Source organism: Otolemur garnettii, unplaced genomic scaffold (genome assembly GCF_000181295.1).
Source record: "Otolemur garnettii isolate 467f Iridium unplaced genomic scaffold, OtoGar3 scaffold00129, whole genome shotgun sequence".
Classification (NCBI taxonomy): Eukaryota; Metazoa; Chordata; class Mammalia; order Primates; family Galagidae; genus Otolemur; species Otolemur garnettii.
In genome coordinates, this window is record NW_003852524.1 from 3,573,173 (window position 1) to 3,597,393 (window position 24,221).

General features: G+C 39.7%; 1 protein-coding gene across 44 annotated transcripts in view; it reads left to right on the forward strand.

Annotated features, from left to right (window-relative positions):
- Positions 1-23,941, forward strand: part of ANK2 (ankyrin 2) — a 654,255-nt gene extending 630,314 nt beyond the window's left edge. For 21 of the 44 annotated variants that reach the window (XM_023518175.1, XM_023518165.1, XM_023518163.1 and 18 more), the window contains 8 exons: positions 114-188; positions 2,258-2,389; positions 4,586-4,729; positions 7,194-7,479; positions 10,043-10,334; positions 13,538-13,621; positions 13,733-13,897; positions 21,656-23,941. In XM_023518175.1, the coding sequence (XP_023373943.1) occupies positions 114-188; positions 2,258-2,389; positions 4,586-4,729; positions 7,194-7,479; positions 10,043-10,334; positions 13,538-13,621; positions 13,733-13,897; positions 21,656-21,670 (1,193 nt within the window). In that variant the 3' untranslated portion in view covers positions 21,671-23,941. Of the gene's footprint in view, positions 1-113; positions 189-2,257; positions 2,390-4,585; positions 4,730-7,193; positions 7,480-10,042; positions 10,335-12,948; positions 13,042-13,537; positions 13,622-13,732; positions 13,898-14,863; positions 15,047-21,655 lie in introns of all 44 variants that reach the window. The other 23 variants (XM_023518164.1, XM_023518168.1, XM_023518161.1 and 20 more) reach the window with 5 other exon arrangements.
- The last annotated feature ends 280 nt before the right edge of the window (positions 23,942-24,221 follow it).

The window sequence follows — 24,221 nt, forward strand, 5'->3', positions numbered from 1 at the left end:
ATGGCTAATCTATCAAATATTTAGACAAGTGACTTCCCTTCTTTGGACAAATCAGGACTATGGTTCTTCTGTCATAGACAATTTTTGGCCATTCTATTTTTGACCTTCTGTAGATCCACAGGATGAGCAGGAACGGATCGAGGAAAGACTGGCTTACATTGCTGATCACCTTGGCTTCAGCTGGACAGGTAAAATGAGTATGATCCAATTTTTCAACAAAACCTGACATAGATGCATCAGCCAAGTGTCACTAGCAATGAAAATTAACAATGAAGGTCTTTTTCCCTCTTTGTTTCAGGAAGAACATGTGGAATAACGAAAGGAATAATAAACTAAGAACTGAATAATCCAGGCTTTGCATTAGCTAAGGGTATAGCCTAGGGAAGACCTTTTATGGTCTCTGATATCTAGAATAATAGAACTTGAAGGTTTTGAGAATACACCAACCTTCATCGCCCCCCTTTGGCAGTTGCGGATATCTAAATTTGGAAGAGATTATTGTGTTTCAAAGTGTTGTTAGATGTAACTTTCATAAAATTTAATTTGAGATTTAACTAGGGCTCCTTCTTTTAGATACCTTATATCTCATATCTTCATAATAAACAACATTAAAATTTGCTTCAGCAGAATGTTGAAACACACACCGATGCTTCACGAATGTTTTGAGAAAGAGAAAGGTTTAAGTATAGAAATTCTATGTTAAATAGTTTATTAAGGAGAAATGAATTCTAAACTCATATGGTTTATTTACAAAGAAATAATTTGCAGTCTTTAAATGATTTGTAATCTTTACACTATACACTTTCATCTATCTGTGACAAAACTGTATTAAATCAAAATTGTCAGCCTGGCTTTCCAATTTTTGTTAAGTCCTTTTTTTCCTATCACTTGACACTAACTACTTCATCGATACAAACATTATAAGGTAATATTCTTCTCCTTTCAATTCCTCAAAGATTTGATGATGAGTAGAAGTCTATAATACTTGGAATGGTAAGTGAAAATTTAGAATAAATAACTGGAATCAGGAAGAATGGTCATTTTCTCACTTTTAATAATTTTAAAGTAATTTTTACGTATTTATCAGACATTTAATTGAGGGATTTAGGGGAAGGAATGAGAATATAATATTTCTAATTGTCTTTATTAGATGGATAACATACAAAATTATGTATTTTATTCTTTAAATGTTTATGTATTCATATATAAAGATCAATATGTATATATTTCGTAAAAATTTAAACCCTAAAACCACATAGAATGATAAAAAATGAAACTAAATATATCTCTCTTACCTACTTCTGGCTTCATGCCTCAAAGGTAACTGCTAATACTTTCTTACATACTTAGAAAAAAATATACAACGCCTATTATTTAAAAGTAAACAAAAAATTACTTAGTATTTCTCATAAATATTGTATCAGCATAGACATACCTATTTCATTCTAAATGGCTATTTAATTTCACTGTATGGAGGTTCCATAATTTTGTTAATGACCTTTGTCGATGGATTTCAGGTTGTTTCCTATTAATGATGATAAATAACCTTGTGCACTGGTATGTTTTTGTGAGTAAACATATAGGGCATAGTCTTGAAAGTAAAACTGAGTAAAAGTTACATACTTTTAATTTTGAAAGGTATTTTCAAATTGCCCTCCAAAAACCTCCCCCCTTTACCCTCACATACACACCTTATAATATATGCGGATCCATATGGAATACGAATGGCAGAATTTGAGGGAAAACCTGAGGGTTTCTGCCTTAGGACAATTAAAGCTTCTCAGACCTTTTATGGACCTGACCTCAAATCAAAGAAAGGAGTTTATCCAACCATTAGAATTTAACCAAGAATGCAGAAGCAGGACTTATAGTACTTAAAATATCACCTAAGATAATTAGAAGGGAAAAATGTTTTTTCTTCGGTTTTCCATCATTTATTTGCCATTACCTTGGTTAAAAGTATAAGCAGCTATTAAGGGTCTCATTTGCATTTTGGAATCAAATGGATCTGAATTATACATATTTTATGACCACTGCCTCACACTTACTATTTTCACTATGAAGTGATCAATTTAAGGGAAAAAAATTGATAATCAATACTAGAAAAACAAAAGCACATGTGAGTTATTTCTAATATGTAGAAATACAATAAAAGAACCCAAAAACCCAATATAAAGAACATACCATTTACAGAATCACAAAGCAAAGGGTAAACCTTGACGTTAATATGTTAATAAAGGAGTATTTTCTCTTCTAGAATTAGCAAGAGAACTGGATTTCACTGAGGAACAAATTCATCAAATTCGGATTGAGAATCCCAACTCCCTTCAAGACCAGAGTCATGCGCTTTTGAAGTATTGGCTGGAGAGGGATGGGAAACATGCTACAGGTAGGGGGACTGTGTGTGTATTCGGCTGACGGGGGAGATGTCTTGCTCAACAATCCCATCTTACTCAGTAGAGTAATAAAATAACAAATGCCATTACTCGGAAGTGCAGCACGTCGTCAAGTCATGCCATTTTGTTCAACATCATTATAACATTGATGAGAAAAGAATATTTCTGGCAAGGTCACTGTCTGTATGAAGTTGGGACCTCCTTTCTCTGTCTGCAGGGGTTTTCTCCAAGTACTCTGGTTTCCTCCCACATCCCAGAGATGTGGACGTAAGATGAATTGGCATTCCTACACCATCCCAGTGTGAGTGTGTGTGTGTGTGTGTGAGAGAGAGAGACAGAGACAGAGAGAGACAGAGAGAGGCAGAGAGAGGCAGAGATAGAGCCCTGCTAGGGGAGGGCACCCTGTTTGGGATGGGTTCCCATTTTGTGTCCGGATACGCTTAGCTGCCACATAGCCTTCAGCCACCTGTCGCTCTGAACTGAATAAGTAGATTGAAAAGGAATAGATGAATGAGTATGAATTATTTGCAAATGGAAATTCATGAAGTATCTGATAATCATACAGACCCTCAGTGAGTTGCCCTATTTGTGATTGTTTTTGAACTGTGTGGCGAGAGGTGGTGCTTCTAACAGTTTTCACTTGGAAACATTTATTCCTTGATTGAACTCACCACCTCTATGACTGCTGTCATTCACTGATTCACCAAAAACTGGGTAAATAGTTATCTTAGTTTTTTATAAATGTTTATGAAATGTATGCATAGCTCACTTTTATTTTCATGTTTAAGACTGGAAGCATTTGGGGTCGTTCTTTAGAATTTTGATTATGTATTTGTGACCAGGAATATGTCGTAGAAACTTAACTCTCATTTATACCAATTAGCCAGTGGTAAAATTGCTTTCATTATATATTATTTTGCTTAAAGTCACAGTTTCTAAGAACCTACTGATAATGTTAAGAGAAGACTTACTGACTGACTTTAAGCAAATGAGAGTAAGTTATTTTCATTTCTAAAATATACCTGTTGCAGGCTGAGTGCCAGTAGCCAAGTGGTTAGGGCTTCAGCCTCATGCTCCAGGGCTGGTGGGCCTGCTAAATAAAATATACCTGTTGCATGAAAAATCCTTGCACCATCTGCCCATAAACAGAGATAACTAGTAGGAAATAGTATCCGAACTGGCTTCTAATAGGAATGCTATTCAATTCCTAGTATTTGTCTAAATATCGATGAGGACATAGTTGGTCTATTTAACATCATTTAATTGAGAGGGCATTCTCTTCAGCTGCTGCTTCCTTCGCTTCTAAAAATCCTAGGTGGAAAATAAAATAAAATACCTAGTTGGGGAAAAAATGTCAACTAGATATTTTATTTAATATATTCTGACCATATCAAGTAAAATAGGGAAAGGTACAACCCCTACCTTCTCCTCTTCCCTTCCCAAATTTAGCAGGTCTAAATTTGTCACTTCCTATAATGTGTACTCGAAAATCTACCTAGGAGCCTCTCTCCATATGCGGTCTACATTTATTACTCCTTTATAGTCGTCTAAGTAGTATGGTTAGATTTAGCAAATAAAAAAGAAGGGCTCCCAGTTAAATTTAAGTTTCAGATAGTCAACAAACACATTTTTATTTTCTTGCATAGTATGTCTATGAGATATTTGGAACATACTTGTACTAAAAAAATTGTATTTCTTTATTTATTTTCTTGAGTCAGAGTCTCACTTTGCTGCCCTTGGTAGAGTGCTGTGGTGTCACAGCTCACGGCAACCTCAAACTCTTGGGCTCAAGTGATTCTCTTGCCTCAGCCTCCCAAGTAGGTGGGACTACAGGTGCTTGCCACAACGCCTGGCTATATTTTAGGGATGGGGGTCTCATTCCATCTTGAACCTGTTATCTTAGGCAATCTACTTATCTCAGTCTCCCAAGTAAAATTTGTTTTTTTCTAATCTGAAATTTAGATGTGATGGAGTATTCTCTGTGTTATGTGGCCTGGCTTGCATCCACAATATGCTACCTTTTATGTGCATATCTTCCTTTACTTGTTTGCTTATTTTTACAAAGACCTTTAATTAGGTTTTGGTTGTTTTCCTGTACAAATATCAAGAATTTAGTAAGGAAACTAAATGACTTTAAAAAAAAAAAAACCCTTTCAGATGTAATAAATGCTGCTTCTCTAATATTTCAGATACCAACCTCATTGAATGTCTCACCAAGATCAACCGAATGGATATTGTTCATCTCATGGAGACCAACATAGAACCTCTCCAGGAGCGCATCAGTCATAGCTATGCAGAAATTGAACAGACCATCACACTGGATCATAGTGAAGGTCAAACCGTGTGTGTGTGCGTGTATGTGTATGTGTGTGAGAGAGAGAGTGCACATGCACAGGTGTGTGCACACATGCTACAGAGAGACTGAGAGGAGATACACAACAGAGTCTATATGGAGGAGGTTGTGTGTGTATGAGGGAGACGTGCATATGTCAGAGCCTGTTACAGAGTATGAGAGAGAGGTGTGTGAGAAACTGTGTGTGGGGGTGGGGTGGGTGTAAGAGTGAATATGTGGTTACTTCAGATACTAGACTTACTATCTGTTTTTAAAAGGGAGACCGTGGCCTTTGGTGACTGTTCCTTTTCCTTGCTCCCCTGAGACTTCCCTGCCCACTTGATTGGTGCCTACCGAACCCCACTGCTCAGTCTTTGCTGTTTCTCCATCAGTGTGGGCAATTCTGCATCTAATTTCCTTTCCTCACTTTCGTGATGGGAATTCTTGTGCTTGTGTTCTTTACTTTCACCACCCATTTCTATCCTTGCAAGCAGTACTGTACCGTTACCAGTCCTAACCTGAGGCACTGTGCTTACTTCTCTTTTACTTCTCCACCAACAATTCACACCCACCGGGACCACCACCCATCTCTGTAGTGTTGAAGTTTCTCTAATCTCTTGTCATCATTTGCAGCTTAATCACTCTCTTTCTCATCTCTATGTTACAAGCTCTCTGCTTCCTTCAAATTTCCAGCATCATCTCCCCACATGATTTATTTCCAGCTGATGACAAAGCTTCATATTTCTTAGAAAAAAAATTAGGAATAATCAAAAGTAAAGGTGTGGATTTTTTCACCATAAAGATCTACTAACTTGAGTGTATTTTGATGCATGCACAGACTCTACATTCCCTCCGACTGAAATGGATGAAATGTCCCTGATTTGCTAAAGCCACCCCCTCTTCTTTTGTACTAGGTTTGTTCCCCTTTTACCCAAGCTAGAACTTCACTGCTGAAAATATTCAGCCTGGCTTCCAACAACTGGACCGCACCTAACAGCGTTAAGAGATGCTTTAATAAGTTTCATCTTTAAGAATAAAACAAAGCAAATAACTTCCTTCCCCCTGTGTGCCTCCTGAATTACTGCTCTGTTTTTCTATCCATTTTACAGGAAACCTCTTATAAAGAATACTTAGAGTTTTCTTTATTTCCTCTCTTCCCATTTTCTCTAGGACTGTCTCTGTAATTCACTCTGGTCAGTCTTGTAAGATTCACCAGTTGTTTCCTCATTGTCAAAGCCAATGGGTAATTCTCAATCTTCTATTTAATTGACTCCTTAGTAATATTGGCACAAATAATTAGCCCCTTCTTAAAACATCTTCTTTACTTTCCTTGACATCCCTGCTTCTTCCCCCCCGCCCCCACTTTTCTGCCTATTCTGCCTCAGTCTCTTTCTCTATGGCTTCTTACTTCTTATAGATTTAAATACTGATGTGTATTAGTTTTAAAAACAACACCCTCAAAGCTTGTCCCCACCTTCCTCTCTCATTAGTCCCAGACACCTGGCCTCCTGCTCTTCCTGGAGCACCCCCAGAATTCTTCTGCCTCAGGGCCCTTGTACCTTCTACTCCTTCCACTCTGAAGTCTTCCTCCCTCAGATCATCAGATACCTTTTTCTCTCACTTTATTCAGGTCACTGCTTAAATATCACGACATGGGGGACCCATTCCTGGCAAGTCTTTGTAAAAAGTAGCACTGTTTATTCTATAGTCTGGTTTACATTGCCCCTAATACTTTTCACATATGCACACACACACACACACACACACACAGAAATTCAAGTTCAGGGAGGGCAAAAGCTTTTCCTGTCTTGTTCACTGATGGATATCCAGCAGCTAAACAGTACCTACTGCGTAGTTGATGTTTAGTATATATCTGTTGAATGACTGAATGATAAGTGAATGCCAATCACCCCTCTGCTAAATATCTTTCTACAAATTCTCATTGCCCTGGATATGATAAAATTCCTCAACCTGACATAGGAGACTCTACATGAAAAGAGCACTGGCCTCAGAGTACTCCAGTGAGGATTAAACAAGTTAACACTTGCAGAGGACTGAGAGCCGTACTTGACACAGAGTGAATGCTCAGCATGTATTAGCTATTATTCATTGTCATCACTATTAACTCTCACCCTAAGATTCTGGGCCTTGACTATCACAGCTGACTCCTACTTACTACTAGGTCTAAAGATATCACACTGCCTTTTTTTTCCGAATCCCTTGACCCTGAGTTAGGGCTCCCATATTCATTGACTGGCACCTGCGGCCCCATCATGCTGTGCTTGGATGGGCTCCTCCTTGCCTGAGCCCTCCCAGGATCAGCTACTTGAAGGCAGACACAGGGCCTTGTTCATCTTTGCAGCCCATGGGCTTATCTCAGGACATGGCTCATAGGAGTTACTTGATGAATATCCATGTAACATAGAAAAGCTTCAATTAAATACTTCCTTTAAATTGTTCTCCAGGGTTCTCAGTCCTTCAAGAGGAGCTCTGTGCAGCACAGCACAAGCAGAGAGAGGAACAAACTGTCTCTAAAGAAAGCGACTCTGCTGATCACCCTCCCATCGTCTCAGAGGAAGATATTTCTGTGGGTTATTCCACGTTTCAGGATTCCATCCCCAAAACCGAGGGGGACAGCTCAGCCACAGCCCTCTTTTCCCAAGCTCAGAAGGAACAAGAGCAACAGAATTTCTCAGGGAAAATGCAAGACCTGGCTGAAGAGTCATCTCTTGAGTATCAGAAGGAATACTTGTGAGTTTCAAAAGGAAGCCTGTCAGATGTAATTCTAAAGAATATAGCCAGGATGCAGGCATATACAAGCATAGCTAGCTTGTAAATAATTTAAAAATCACACCCCCAATGAAAGCCAGAGCTACAGGGAAGGAAAGTGTGACATTTAAGAGATAGGGTGACCATGCTTTGTGACACAGACATGCTTGAACCAACACCCAGTCCTGTCACTTTGAACAAGTGCTAAGTGTTTTGAACCCTCACTTCTACCTCTATAAGTTATGGTAATACCATGTGTTCTACTCGTCACACAGGGTCAAAGGTCAGAGAGATGCCCGTGGAAGTACTGCTTAAACTGTAAAATTTCATGGAGGCGAAATAGCTTTTCCTTGTAGGATTGCTACACATCATTTCCTCTGTCCTGCTTCCAATACCACACCCATCGTGCCATGGCTGGTTTGGTTCATGAATGGTTTCAGTAGGCATGGCATATTTCAGCAAAGCTATAAGGTGGATAACTGGGAAAATACAAACGCAATATAAATTATTCCCACAGAATGAAAGACCACTAAAATGAGATGGGATGGAGTGGGGCAGGATGGAAGGCAACTCTCCTGGAGAGCGTCTGGCTGGAGAGAGGGGAGGAACACAGCTGGGCTCAACATTGAGTGCTGACCTTTATAGAAGCAAAGGAGAAAGAGTTGTTTAACTAACACGGGTTGTCCAGAAAGAAAGCAGATCATGAGACTGGCAAATGTCCCTAACCTCGACCCTGAAATCTGAGAATAGCGTGTCGAAGATAAACAAAGCACTGTGGCTGCCTTCTCTGTGTCATTGCGTGAGTTTTGTTTGGGGGTCACAGAAGTGAGAAAACGGTGAAATGGGGAATGAAACAACCTCTTCTTCACTGAGGCACCTCCCACCATCTACCTGTAGGATTCAAGGGTGAGAAGAGGTTAGAGAAAGAAGGACAAAGCGGGGATAACAGAGAGACACTCTGGGTGTTTAATACCTATGAAGTGACAGGAAATTGCACTAAATTCCAGCCCCCCCCCAAAAAAAAAACAAAAAAAAGGAAAAAAACAGGAAAAGATGAAGAATTTTTTAACTTAGTAATTAAGATTATTAAAGGTTGCTTTGGAGTAACTCCAAACTTTATCAATAGAAAAAAATTCAGAGTCAACTGATCCCTCTAACAAGTAAAATAGTTTTCAGGCCCAGCACTGTGGCTCACACCTGTAATCCCAGCACTCTGGGAGGTTGGCGCAGATGCGTTACCTGAGCTCAGGAGTTTGACATCAGCCTGAGTGAGAGTGAGACTCCCTCTCCCCTAAAAATAGAAAAATTAGGTGGGTAATATGGTGGGCACCTGTAGTCCCAGCCACTGGAAGCTGAGGCAAGAGGATTCCTCAAGCCCAAGAATTTGAGGTTGCTGTGAGGTTTGACACCACAGCACTCTACCTAAGGTGACAGAGTGAGACTCTGTCTCAAAAAGAAAAAAATCCAAACAAACAAACAAACAAACAAAAAACCCCAGTTTTTCAGAAGTACAGTGAGAATTTTCCTACATATATAGTTATAACAACTGCATTAACATGGAGATTTGCTTAATTCTGACTTATTTAATTTTGATTCTTGCTTCAAAAACCTAGTTATCTATAAATGTTTGTTACATGTGTCCACAACTTTATGGCCACCATGTATAAAATTCAAGTCTTCACTATTAAGTTATCAAAAAAAGATGAAATTACAATGTATACCAGCAGTCCCCAACCTTTTTGGCACCAGGGACTGCTTTTATGGAAGACAGTTTTTCCACAGACCAAGAGGGCATTGTGGGGTGGTTATGATACAGTTATGGTTAGGCATCTGCAAGCAATTGACTATTACGTGTCTGTGTGGTCAAAGCTCTTTGCTAATGATCATCTGTATTTGCAGCCGATCCCAACCACTAGCCCCACTGCTCAGCTCCACCTCAGATCATGAGATGTTAGGTTCTCATAAGGAGAGCGCAGCCTAGATCCCTGGCATGCACAGTTCGCACAGGGGTCGAGCGCCTGTGAGAATCTGATGCCCCTGCTGATCCGGCAGGAGGTGGAGCTCAGGCGGTGATGGGAGCAATGCGGAGCAACTGTAGATACAGATGAGCATTTGCTCTCTAGCCCGCTACTCACTCCCTGCTGTCCCCTTTCTTAACAGCTGATTGAATGAAATGCCAGGGCACTTTTCCCAGGGCTAGTGATAGAGTCCAACAGGGTCTCAGACTGATTCATGGCCTGGGGTTGGAGACCACAGGTGTACATCATCTGTAGAGGTTAGGTGGTTGTGAAAGATACACATTAGGATAATTTTTATCTTTTGAATACATCGCTGTCTGTCACTGCTAGATCGGTGAGCTACCACTTGGTAGTATGTGTTACAGTATTATTTTCCTTCAAATTTCCTTTATTGGCCAAATTTACAAAAACCATTTTGACTATCATGGACAATGAAGATGAACTCCATCTTCCCTCCCAATTCCTTTGCTAGAGTAAGAGGAGAAATATAAATGTCCCCAAATTATCATTTGGCCTTTTCATTCCAGTGTGACATCCCCAGGAACGGAAGTTTCAGAGACCCCAAAGGCCACGGCAGTACCTGGCTCTCCCAGCAAGCCACCTGAGGAAGTCAGTAGCCCTCCTGAGGAGCAGAGGCCGCACCTCCAGACACCGACGTCTGGTGAGCAGGGAGGCTCTCCCATTGTACAAGAGCCTGAAGAGCCCCCAGAGCACAGACAGGAGAGCTCGCCACAGAAAACTAGCCTTGTGATAGTGGAGTCTACTGATGACCAGCCGCAGGCCTTTGAAAGACTCCACGAAGATACAGCTTTTGAAAAAGTAAGACTTTCTTTCCTGTCTATTTCCCTGCTTATCTGTAACAAAGCTACAAACCTTCCCTCAGTTTCCATTTCTCAGATGGCTTATTTTTTTCATGTCACAACAAAAGATTTACCAAATAATTTAACCTGCACTATGGAAACCCCCAATCCCTTTTAAAATCAAGAGCCAGTGAATCCAGAAGAAATGGTACACAGCACCCAGACTACCTAGTTGACCATCAGCCATAATTTTATCATTGGAAACACTTTTGCTAAGAAAAATGAAAAGTGTGGCAAAACAGTATATGTGACTTAGCTTTTTCAAATGATTAAACTCAGGTGTAAAAATTACTGATGAGCCTAATACAGTGGCTCATGTCTGTAATCCCAGGACTCTGGGAGGTGGAGGCAGGTGGATCGCCTGAGCTCATGAGTTCGAGACAACTTGAGCAAGAGTGAGACCCTATCTCTAAAAAATGGCCGGGCGTTGTGGTAGGTGCCTATAGTCCCAGCTACATGGGAGGCTGAGTCAAGAAGATCTCTTGAGCCCAGGAATCTGAGGTTGGTGTGAGGTAGGATGCCAGGGCACTTTTCCCAGGGCTAGTGATAGAGTTCAACAGGGTCTCAGAGTCTCAGAGTCCCAGGTCTACCAGCCAAGGGATATGCTGGTGCCCGCAGTTCTGGTGGATCTCTGTGCTTACAGGTGATAAGTGCACGAACTGTGGATATTGGCTGGGGTTTAGATCTCTAAATCTTTCTCATTAGAGGAAGGATAATTTCCAAATTAGAGTTCATTAGATTTTAGGTATGACTCAGAAAAAGAATATCGTGCTTGAACTTACTGCCATTTCTAAATGTCGGAGGGTCTGACAGCAGCACATAATTGCATCGTGGCATTTCCTTTTTTACTGAGTTCTAAAGTTGTGAAGAGGAGTGAGGAATCTGTTAAGAAATTCATTTAAATGTTTGTCCTCAAAGTGAGATTTATAAAGTTCACATTCCTCAGACTTAATGGTGGAGCTTGATCCCTACTCAGAACTCCTGAATCAGAATCAATCATTGGGAGCAGAGAGGGAGCAGGAATCTTCATTTTAAATAACTCCGTAGATGGCTTTTATACACAAAAAAGTGTGAGCCGTTAATTGAATGAAACTTAATTTAGATATTTTTTCTGTTTAGAAAGTAATAGAATAAAAAAACACTTCATATTTCAAAGCACTTTAGACCATTCATATAAGGCTTAGTAGTAAAAGGTGAGTTGTGTGAAAACATTGAAATCTGTGGGGAAAGTCAAGTGATGCAACATACCTTTAGGCTTGAGACATAAATTTGTTTTGTTACCTTGATGGTGACATCTGCTACCAGCATTTATCTAAAATCAATAGCTAAAAGTAGAAAAGATCCAGGCAAATGTGAACTATGTGGTGATTTTGACAGTTGTCTGAAATAATTCATCCCATGAATAGATGTTTATTCCAAGTTTACTGTTGCACAGAATCACTTCATCTCTCAACGTTTGGGCTTAAGTACTAATAAAAATGTTTCTTTCATACATGTTCTCTGGGCTTAAAAGTTACCAAATTTAACCTACGAGTCTATAGGCTTAGTGATGTCAGACTTGAAACAATTATCTAGACAATTCACATGTTTATTCTGTATAAATAAACTTTGATAAGTCATTCTGCATTTCACTTACTTTATCCAGGCCTGTTCACTTATGCTTGATGAATATCCAATTATTTCTCTTAAGCTTCTTAGGTGGACCCTGACCTTCTCATAGCCGTATTTTAGGCATTCAATTTCAATCACTTTTCTTGATGACCATATTTCTGATCCTATTTAAGGTATAATTTGATTAAGAGTGTACATGTCTTCCTTTAGCAGAGACAAATGTAGAACTATCGTTTGGGTATTTCAAAATATGTTAAGCAATTTTTGTGAAGTTTTCTCTTATTTAAAAATAACATTTTATTAGGAAAGAGTGATTTGATACGTGACTCCCAAGACATATGCTGTAATGTAAAATTATGTTTTTTGCCTCATCTTTGGCTTTGGCCCAGGCTCATAAAATCCGATTGGCCTCTACATCTTAACTTCTCTACAACCTGAGTCTAATATTATTCACAGACCATCTCTTTTGATGTCAGGAAGATGTACTACTTGCTAAGCAATAGTTACAGGAAATTTGGACTTTCTGCAGAAAGTTCTAGTAGAAACAGGAGATATTTTTATGTCTTTGGGTTAACAATGCTGAGCCTAAGCGCCAGTGTCAGTGGTTCACAAGTGTTCATTGTGGGGCTTAGGTTTTGTGCTTACATTCTGTTATTCTTCTTTAGAAGTTTCAGTACAAGAAGTCACGTGAGCAAGCTGCTCATTTCTTTGAACAGCCTTTGACAGATGGTTGGCTCCCCAATAGCTCTCAGAATTCCAGAATATTTTTTTTCATTCATTGAACAAAATAAGTATAGTTTTGGTGAACTTTTGAGACTAGCACACATTTATTTTTACTCCTGCTGACTCGTCCACCAAAACCTCCCTGAATTAAGCTTTCAGAATACAGTATAAAGCAGAAACCAGGGGCCAAGTCATTCCTTAGCACGTTAAACAAAACAATGCTTCCATGCTTCCACCAGGAGCTAACAGAGGAATTAGGGGAGCTGGCGGCCAGCTCAGATGAGGAGGCGATGGTAACTACCCGGGTTGTCCGCCGGCGAGTGATTATTCAGGTACCAGCTCTTCAATTACTGCACGTCAGGGACGGTTGTGTCCCATATCCTCAGAGCGTGATCACCCTGGATCAGTGAAGCCTGGGCATGCTCCTTATAGGTAGTGCATGGCCATTCAAAAGCAGACTCCCTAACTCTCCTAAGTTCTGTTGGTAAAGAAATGCAGTGGTCATGACGTTTGCAGCTTCCCTCCAAGAGAGTGCCACCAAGCAAGAGCAAGATTTGGCTTCTTTAATTCCACCTACCTCACCTCCTGCTTATCTGGTTTTGTTTGTTTACATTTTACCTAACTTTGGTCAAATTCTCCTAAGCATGTTATTACCCACCTGTTTTTTTCTTTTCCTTTTAAACAAACTACTTGACAGGATTTTGTATCTCAGCAATGCTCTTCAGCATCACCTTTGATTTCCTAACACTCCTCACGCAGTAAGCCTGTGGGAATACTTCCTCAGAATGGTGCCAAACGCTATGTGACGTTTTTCTCCCAACTGTGCAGGGAGATGAGATGCCTGACTTACCCCCGGAGACAGTCACGGAAGAGGAATACGTTGACGAGCACGGGCACACCGTGGTGAAGAAGGTATTGTCTGTTGTACCCTAACATGGTTGATTTACAACCTTCTGCTTAGAATGTATCGATATTGTGGTGCTGTAACTAAAAAATAAGGTACAGACTTTAAATGTATTTCAGATTACCAGGAAAATCATTAGGCGGTACGTGTCCTCTGATGGCACAGAGAGAGAAGAGATTACGATGCAGGGAATGCCGCAGGCACCGGTCACCATCGAGGAAGGAGATGGCTATTCCAAAGTCGTAAAGCGCGTAGTATTGAAGAGTGATGTCGCACAGTCAGAGGTGAGACCACCCAATTCTCCAAAATGTACCTGATGGAGAAGAGCAAAGTAGAGCTCCAACCAGATGGATGAGGTTGTTTATTTGTGTTGGCCCCACCACTTCCTTTTATGTGGCTGTCTGCTCTGAGTTGCTCATTTTTTTTTCCCTTCTTGATTTTGTGTGATTTTAAAATAATTGTCAGAGAGAGTTATGGCCCTTATACTCATTGTATTTCCTTGGTTCTTTCTATTTCTATTTTTTATTTAATTCCTGGTTGATCATAGCAGGAATCCAAATCCAAATTTTAACAGGATAAAATCTTCTGTGCTGGGCAAGCAATATGTTATGAAGAGACCATGCATATACGGGTATATCATGGTGCTTGTGCTTGGTCCGCACATCAGCCATCTAAAGCCCATCTTAGATAAATATTTCATGTTCAGACTTCTGCATTTCAGAGCCATTAAAATCAGGATCATGAAACTCCTTGATTTGTTTCTTTCTGTTTTACTTCCCTCATTCAGGGACATATTTCCAATCTTGGAAAATAATTTGTGAAATTCTGACCATTTTATAGTCATTCATTTCCTCAAAATTTCATGTAATACACATGAAGTTCTCTAGAAATCCACTGTTCAGTTTCTCATAGCTTTTACAGTTCCTCTTTTAGGGGCTAAGTTTTTTGTCCTAATACCAGAGAAACTATTTAAATAGAGAGTTTGTCTGTAGGTCACTGAGTCTGCCTTACCTTGAGCAGTCGGCTTCTTCTCCATGAAACTTGACAAGCTAGTGGAGATACAGTCATTTTGGAAATAGTACCAATTTCTTTGCAGTTTGTTTTTTTTCTCATTCCAAATAGTATTCTCTAGAAAGCCAGTATATGACATTATAGTTTTTTTGTTTGTTTGTTTCTTAACATGGAAAAAATTCATTACAGTGCCACTTTGGCCATCAGACGTTGTCTATCATTTGTCCTTCATCCATTAGGTGACTCTGTCTGAGCCCAGCATACTGTCCAGTACCTCACAATTTCAGGCTGAACCTGTGGAAGGCCGTAGAGTCAGCAAAGTTGTTAAAACAACTGTGGTACATGGAGAAAGGATGGAGAAACATCTGGGGGATTCTAGTTTAGCCACTGATCTGCCTTCAGCCAAAGATGACTTTGAAGAGGTATAGACGCATCATCATTTTGTCTTTCTGTGTGTGTCTTTATGTTTGCTTTCCATTTGAAACAAAAATTGTCATCACGTCATTCCATGCATCAATTTATGGAAGGGTGCAGAATAATTCAAGGGAGCAGAATTTCTGATTGAGTGCCTTGTTCTGTAATGTTCCCTCAAACTATGATGTTCCTTGGAGTCACGTAAGAGCTCTTAAAGATCCAGATGACCAGGATTTGCTTCTGTTGAGTCATACTCAAAATCTCTAGATTTGGGACATGATTTATACATCTTGTTTAAAAGTTACAGAAGCACCTCACACTCCCAACTAATAAGGGGAAAAAGTTGATATTTTGCAAATTATTTTTACTGGCTAGTATTCTCAAATATGGTATTCTTTAATATGGCATTAAAGAAAATTCACATATGTTCCATATGCATAAATTTAAATAAAGCAGTTATAATTATTTAAGTTCTGATTTCCAACCATTATGAAATAGGGCCACAGTGACAGATCCACAAACCCTTACTAAAATCTAAAATTTCAGCTCGGCGCCTGTGGCTCAAGTGGCTAAGGCGCCAGCCACATACACCTAAGGTAGCGGGTTCGAATCCCCAGCCCGGGCCCGCCAAACAACAATGATGGCTGCAACCAAAAAATGGCCAGGCGTTGTGGTGGGCGCCTGTAGTCCCAGCTACTTGGGAGGCTGCTGCAGGAGACTCTCTTGAGCCCAGGAGTTGGAGGTTGCTGTGAGCGTGATGCCATGGCACTCTGCCCAGGGGGACAGCTTGAGGCTCCATCTCAAAAAAAAAAAAAAAAAAAATTTAAAAATTCTGAAAACCAAATTTTGTAAGCTAATTTGGCAGTAAAACTTGGAATAAACTATCATAAAACTATTATGACATAAAGATGTTTTTTTGTCTTTGCTACTTAGAGCAAAGTTTGTATGTTTTACTATCAGTATAAAATGGGTTGATTATAGGATGCCTTGTTTGCCTCCTCTGGGGTGTTAGGAACATACAGTACAATCACGTGTTGCTTGACAGAGGGGATATGGGCTGAAAAATGCATCTTTAGGTGATTTGGTCATTGTGGGATCATCACACAAGGCACTTGCACAAACTTAGGAGGTATAGCCTCCTACACACCTAAGCTATGTGGTGTAGCCTAAGGCTTCTATGGTACAAACTCGTTGGCATACTACTGTATGAATACTGTAGGCAGTTGCAACATAGTAGTAAGCATTTGTGTATTTAAACACAGAAAAGGTACAGTACAAAGACAGTACACCTGTACAGGGCGCTCACACAGGGCACTGACCTTCCAGCCTGCTGGACTGCAAGTTGCTCTGGATGAGTCAGTAAGTGAGGGGTAAATGCGGAGCTTCGCACGTTGTTGTACACCACTGTGGACTACAACATTGCATGCTTAGAACAATACTGAATTTGCCAAAAAGTCGTTTTCTTTCTTTAATAATAAATTATTCTTAGCTTACCATAATTGATTTTATAAACTTGTCAATTTCTTTTAACTTTTTGAATCTTTTGCAATACCCTTAGCTTAAAACACAAACATTATACAAGTGCACAAAAATATTTTTTCTTTATATCGTCATTCTATAAGATCTCTTTTTTTCATTTTTTTGTTTTTGGAGACAGAGTCTTGCTCTGTTGCCTAGAGTTCACTGGCATCATCATAGCTCACTGCAGGGCCAGGTGTGATGGCCTCCCAGCAGCTGAGAGGCCGATGCAGGTGGATTGCTTGAGCCCAGGAGTTCGAGACCAGCCTGAGCAACCCCATCTCTAAAAAATAGCCGGGTGTTGTGGCAGGTGTCTGTAGTCCCAGCTACTCCTGAGGCTGAGATAAGAGGATAACTTGAGCCCAAGAGTTTGAGGTTGCTATGAGTGTGAGACTACTGCACTTTACCAAGGGCAACCAAGTGAGACTCTATCTCAAAAAAGAAGAAAAAAAAATAGTTCACTGCAGCTTTGCACCCCTGCATTCAGTCAATCCTCCTGCCTCAGCCCCCTGAGTAGCTGGGACTACAGGTGTATACCACCGTGCCTGGCCACTTTTGTTTTTTTCTTTTCTAGATCTTGCTCTTGCTCAGGCTGCTCTTGAACTTCTGACCTTGAATGATTCTCCTGCCTTGGTCTCCCAAAGTGCTAGGATTATAGGTGTGAGCCACCATACCCTGCCTATAGGATTTATTTTTCAATTTTTTTTTTTTTAACTTTTTGAGGTTTTCTGTTACACACACATTAGCTTAGGCCTACACAGGATCAGGATCATCAATATCACTGCCTTGCACTTCCACATCTTGTCCCACTGGAAGGACCTCAGTGGCAGTCACACACATGGAGCTGTCACCTCCTAGGATAGCAATGCCTTCTTCTGGGACCCCTCCTGAGGTGCCTGCCTGAGGCTGTGCTACAGATTTTTTTCTAAGTAGAAGGAATATGCCCTAAAATAATTATAAGTAGTGTAGTTAAATGCACAAAACCAGTCACAGAGTCATTTATTACCATTTTCAAATATCACGTACTGTATATAACCGTATGTGCCACACTGTTCCATGAGTGGCCACACAGTAGGCTTGTTTACACCAGCAGCACAACAGACATGTGAGTCGTATGTTGTACTGTGAAGTTGGAACAGCTGGGACATCCCTAAATTATAGCAATTTTTCAGCTCCGTTAAAATCTTATGGGACCACTGCCACATATGCAATTCACTATTGACCGAAACATTGTTTTCTCATGCACGATTGATTGTATATGCATTATATTAACTTTCTAAAATCCAAAAGGAAAAAAAATCTAAATTTTGAAACACATCTAGCCACAAGGTTTTGATGAAAGGATTGTGGTCATATACAAATGTCTACAAAATATTTTTATGATTGAAATATTTTGAAGTTAAATGCTATCTGTTTGTCCACTACTGTGCTCTCAATATATGGAGAGATTATATATGACTGCATTGGGATATTAAAAGCATACCTTATTTAAAGACTTTTAGTTTTTACATTTTGACAACTGGTAATTCATCTTTTAAAAAGAGGTGGTGAGAATATTTTATAAATATTTTATACAATTTTGTAATGAATATTTTATAAATAAAGGTCCATTTAGCTACAGTTTCCCATTTTCTCTCAGAGAAATGGGAAACTGTAGCTAAAGGGAATTAACTTACTTGAAATTCAACTTACTAATGTACTTTCATTTCATTGACAAAAGAGAAAGATTGGAACTCTGTGGCGATGTGAAGGGTGACTTTTGGGACACTCTGTATTGCCTGTTAGAGTTTCCACTATAAAAAGGACCGGAGTGAGGCAAAGAGGAAATGGGAAGTCAGTCTGTATGGATATTACAGAAGTTAGCAGCTTTTGTAAAATGGTACAACAAATCTCCCTCGTAAATGGGAAAACTCAAAGGCACGTATTAAATTAAAAACTCAAAACTTTGGTCTGCATGCAGGAGTAATTTTTATTTTGAGCACATATTTTCACACTGACTATGAATTAAATAAGCAATACATTCTTTTAAAGTGCATGGTTTATGATGAGGTTTTTTCTTCTTTTCTTTTTTTTTACTTCAGGCTTTGAGTTACACAGGTAGCCACATGAAAGTTCACTTCCCCAGTTTAGTAGAGAATGAAATCCTGAAAGAGGATGGATCAATAATTAAAAGGTTTGGGTTAGCACGGGGTGATGCTTTGTCAACTAACATCCTAAAAATTTTTCTAATTTTAAGAAAACAAAATCAGAGCCCCCACATGTACCCTACAGCCCCTCCCTCCTTTGGAATTGCTGACTCTTCTGTGTTACAAGGCTTTGGTCAAGTGGTGAGCTCTCCGAATGTCATACCTGAAATATCCTTTTGATGCTTTAAAAGCAATTGTAAGGCATAGTGAGAATGAGATTTGTGCTAACACAATCCGACTCCCTGGGTTTTAGCAGGTCGTTTATCTGCGGAAGCCAACCAGCTGGGATATTCCATTGTGCTGATAGATTTGGAGAGCAGAAGAAGAGCTGTCTGATCAACTGATCACAAATTAACTTTGTGACCAGCTGCATTCAGCTCAGTCTTAGTAAATCATTACTTTGAAGGGTACAAGCCTTTTTTTTTTTTTCTTAACAAGCTCTTTTATGATCCTGCATGTGAGTGGCAAATAACATGAGCATGAACTTGATGCCCATGAACTGAGTGTGCATAGCAATGCTGGAACCAGGGGCTTTAACAGATTAAGAAAGTGTGGTGAAAGCAGCAAGCAGCACATTTTTATGCATCTAAAAAATGGCTGGCGATGAGCAGCCCTGGTCCGGCTTTTGCCTCCATCATGGATTTGATGTGTGACCTTCTCACTTCTCGCTGGTCCTCTTAAGTATCGAGATTAAGAAAATGTTCTCAGCTTCTCAGTGAAAAGACACAATGGAAATTCAACTTACTAATGTACTTTCACTTCATTGAAAAGGAGAGAAAGATTGTCATTTATAGTACTCCACAGAGCTATTTTAAGCCTTTAGAACATAATAATTACAACAGCAAAATTAAAGGTTCCGTCACAATTCCACCCTCCAGTCAAATGTGAAAAACAGCAGCAGCTAGGAATTTAAAAGAGTGTAATTGCTCTCTTAGAACTTTAAAAACCCTACATGAATTAAGGATGAAATGCCTTTTATACTCAGAGCTTTTAAGTCTTTTATCCAATTATTCAGATGAAACCACATAAGCTATGCATGTCCCAGCATCATGGGATCTTCAAACTGGAATAAATTTAGAGACCAATTAATCTGAAGTTCTCAATTACAGTTGATGAATTTGAAGCCAGGAATACAGACAACTTAATCAAGTTCCCACAGCTAGTTAGTTACAAACTCAGTTTGTGACACCCAACCCTTTATACATCATTGAAGACATTTGATCATATATACATGCATGTTCATAAACATCTTCATGTAGACATGCCTGCACAGTGTGCCAGGAAATGTCCTAGGATGCAGGCTGATCCTGGGACACCAGTGCCGTAAGGGCTTCTACCAGCACTTGGCAGAAAGAGACAGAAATTGCCTTTTTGCGAGAAAAAAAATAGATGATAAATAATTAGAAAAACATCTGATTTCAGTGAATGAAACTAAATCTGACCTTTTCATCAGGAAAAGCAAATTTAAGTTAGCTTTCAGATATAAAATAATTAATGTAGTATCCAAGAAAAGGGGAGAGGAAGAGAACATGAGAGAGGGAGAAAGAAGGAAACAAGGGTATCCAAAAGAAAGTGGAAAGTATGTTGTCTGGCTGATGTCAGTCATTTTTTAAAAAAGTCAAGATCTTAGCAAATGCCTAGAGGTATTGGAAGGTGGACAAACCTTCCAGTTTCCAACACTAGGAATTCGTAAGGCAAATGCTGGCTGACAGTAGAAAAACTGATCGTTTCCTCCGGGGGCTGTAAGTGAAAATGTGTGGCAGAGAGGTTACAGGTGCAGGCGCCAGAGTCTTCCACTCTTTGCCCCACCCCGTGCTAACTCTGATATTTCTTGTTTGAGGGTATTGCTTAAATGTTCTAAGATTCCAATTTCCTTAGTTGTTATAATGATAGCATCTGCACATGAAACATATTCTTCAGATAATTTATGGGATGAAGAATTATATTTACAAGTAGGTAGTGAATGGAGAGTGAACAAATTATAACATACAGTCATTTTCCAGTAGGGATGCAAGAAGATATTAGTACAAAATTTAATAGAATAGTAAGTTATAGCTCCATTTCTTTTTTTTTTTTTAATTAAGTCATTTCTACATGGATCATGAATACATTTATGCCATTATGGGATTCAATGTGTTGATTATTTGTACAAATTAGAGTGTTTACATCCTACTAATCAACATAGCCTTCACCTCATTTACCCAATTACAACATTAAGACATTTGTGTTCTACACCTGATAGATCCAACTTATACTTGCAATGTGCTCCATAGGTGAGGTCCCCCTACTCACCCTCCATCGACCCACCCTGCTCCCTTCCCTCTCCTTCCCCTTCCCTCCTTCATCCTAGGCTATAGTAGTGTTACATTTTTCATATGCAAGTGTGTATAGCTCCATTTCTTAAATAATCACTAGTCTGATGAGAAAGACCGATAAGCCCCAGACTGTTAGACGGCAGTGGGATACCTAAATAGTGTTCTGCATGGGACTTTGGAATTCAGAGGAAGGGTTCTCAAGAGTTGTCTTTTCGTCTCCCTCCATACCATCACCATGTGAAGCTTCAGAGGCCTGGGCAGACCATCTCCTGTTGGTCGTCCTCTTCCTATATATTGATAGAATAATATGTCAGTTTTTAAAGACCTATGTCTCATGGGAAAACTCTCTTAGCTATCATTATAACAACTAAGGAAATTGGAATCTTAGAACATTTAAGCAATACCCTCAAACATTTCAGATAGGGGAGCCATGTTTAAAAGAAAGACGTGAAAAGATGTCCACAGTTGTTAACAATTTAGTATAGAAATGTCCAGAAGTATGACAATAAGTCGTCTACTGATGGTTACCCTCAGACCTAGCAGCTTCCTGTTAGCAATGGAAAGAGAGGATAATTCTCTCTTGTCTGCTTTCCTCCAGGACAACCATGAGTAAAGCCAGTACGCAGAAGAGGGCTGTGGTGAAGGACCAGCATGGAAAACGCATTGACTTGGAGCACCTGGAGGATGTGCCAGAAGCACTAGCCCAGGACGACCTCCAGCGCGATCTCCAGCAGCTCCTTCGGCACTTCTGCAAGGAGGACTCGAAGCAAGAGGCCAAATGAGGGGCTGCCCAATTCTCACACAGAAACCACACATTCACTCACCATGCAGCTGCCCGATCCGTTAGTTGAGGGACCTAAACGGCCTAATTAATGGGATACCCCAACATTTCCACTGTTAGAAAATATACTGCATTTTGGTTTAGTTCCACCCCACCCCCCTTTAACTCTAAGCTAATTTGTGACCAAAGATAGCGTCCTTCAGACTGGATGCTGTATCCACTACTCTGTCGCATCTGTGCTAATCTGGGGACTGGCCACCTCCGTTGTTCTCTGCTTCTGCACAAGCTCCATGAAAATCCATTGATCAGAAGAAGTTCACCTGCAGACCTCTTCAAGTGATGACACAGAGGAATCCTTCAAAGGGATGTCCAAGTACAATGTATATAGCTAAAATGCTCAGATGAACAACAGATTAAAATTAAAACCACTGCCTATCATAACTACACTGGGCATCATGGAATAAAAGGCCTCTAGAAATTGCGAACCATGGTTAATGACGATATTGCTAACACAATCGAATGACAATACGGTTTCACTGCAAACGAAGCACTTCAGACCTATCACGTCCTTAGATCTTCCAGAGTAGCCATTGCTCCTAGTTAAAGACGGATTAATAACCTCAAAGAACTGCCCTAACTAAGAAGTTATTGCTGGTGCTGGCCGGCCATGATTAATGACTCTCCAGCAGCCACTCTGAGGGAGGGGAGAAGGGGAGCAGAAGGTAAACAGAAGGAAATGATGAGGTATTCAGGTGCTAGCAGCTACATCGCGTGGCCTGCTCGCATCTTCAGGTCTTTGAGATTTTGGAAACGTTGGCAGGGTATTTTAAAAGCTATAACTACTGTAGTTTTCCAGTTTTCATTGCTGCTTTAGCAAACCACGCTGTCTTACTGGTGGTACTTTCTTCCAGCCACTGCACTGTAGATAATCCATTGGAAACAAGATTTCCCCATGACTTCAAAGGGTAAACTCCTTCACGGCATTGGAGTGGTTTCTTTCTTTTTTTTTTTTTTCCAGGTTTATATTTTCTCTACTACCTGCATGTGGCATTTAAAAATCAAAACCACAGTCAAAACCCCTCTCCTAATCACATAAAAGGTTTTCATTCTTTTTTACCCCGAGTGAACACTTTTCACTTCCCAGCTGGGTCTGTTTTTCAGCTTGCAGACAAGATTGAGAAATCCTTGAAAATTTGGTTTTGGTTAAAATTTTTGGTTTATTTATTTGAAATCCACACTCCCTTGGAAACTCTTAAGTGCATTCGTGCACTTTTCTGTTTGTTTGTTTCAAAGAAGGGACTATAACAATCTGAGTGGTTTCCACATCCTATTCCTTATTCCTCTAGTGGTTGAAGCTGTGTAGCATTTTAACATATATATATTCACAAATATATTCATATAAACAGTATACATTTTGAATCAGTTATTTGTTAAAGAAAAGTATATTCAATGAAGATGAAATTTAAAAAAAATAAAAAAGGGTCTATCCTCCAGGGATTGAACATTTTCCAATTATCTGGTCTTTTCCTGTTGTGCAAAAATGACTCATCACTCCGACTGTCAAAAACAAATGTGACAAACAATGGCACTTCATCATTGAAAGTAAAGTTGCCAAGAGAAAAAAATGTCCTGGGAGGGAGGTTTCCCACAAGCCAAATCTCCTAAGCCTCAAACGCTAGCACTTTTTGGCAGTTGGATAGGAAATAAAACATTCTTTGGCAGCCAAAATGAGAGGCCCATAGTGGAACTTTTTTGAGACACCCTATGGCCTCCTTGTCCAAACCTTCACTGGAGCTCAAGAAAAGCATTTCTGTTGTGTTCTTTGCAGTGCAGATGATGTCTGTGTAACAACATACTGGTTATTCACCTTTTTTTGATTTTGATTTTTGCTGTGTTATCAAAAAACTTGAATACTGTGAGAAGAAGTGAATTTTCAGTTGATGAATCAGCATCTTGTTCCCATGGTGATAACACTAATTGAATATATCTATGAGGGCATGTATTAGTTAATGGAAAAAAAAATACAACACTAACAATACATAGCTGCAATGTGTACAATGGCTGATTTAATTAAATAAAATGTACAAGTGTTAAATGTGCCAACAGTGATTTGTTCTTCTTTATTATGAATCTGTGATTTCAGGGGAATCAGAGAAAAAGAGAACAGGTGGGGAGGTGCCTGTGGCTCAAGGAGTAGGGTGCCGGTCCCGTATACCAGAGGTTGCAGGTTCAAACCTGGCCCCAGCCCAAAACTGCAAAAAGAGAGAGAGAGAGAGAGAGAGAGAAGATAGATTTGAAACCAACAAAAGGACAAACATTGCTTTGTTGTGCTTATTGTTTGGTAACTGAAAAGACCATATGCCCAGCAATGTATTAAGCTTTG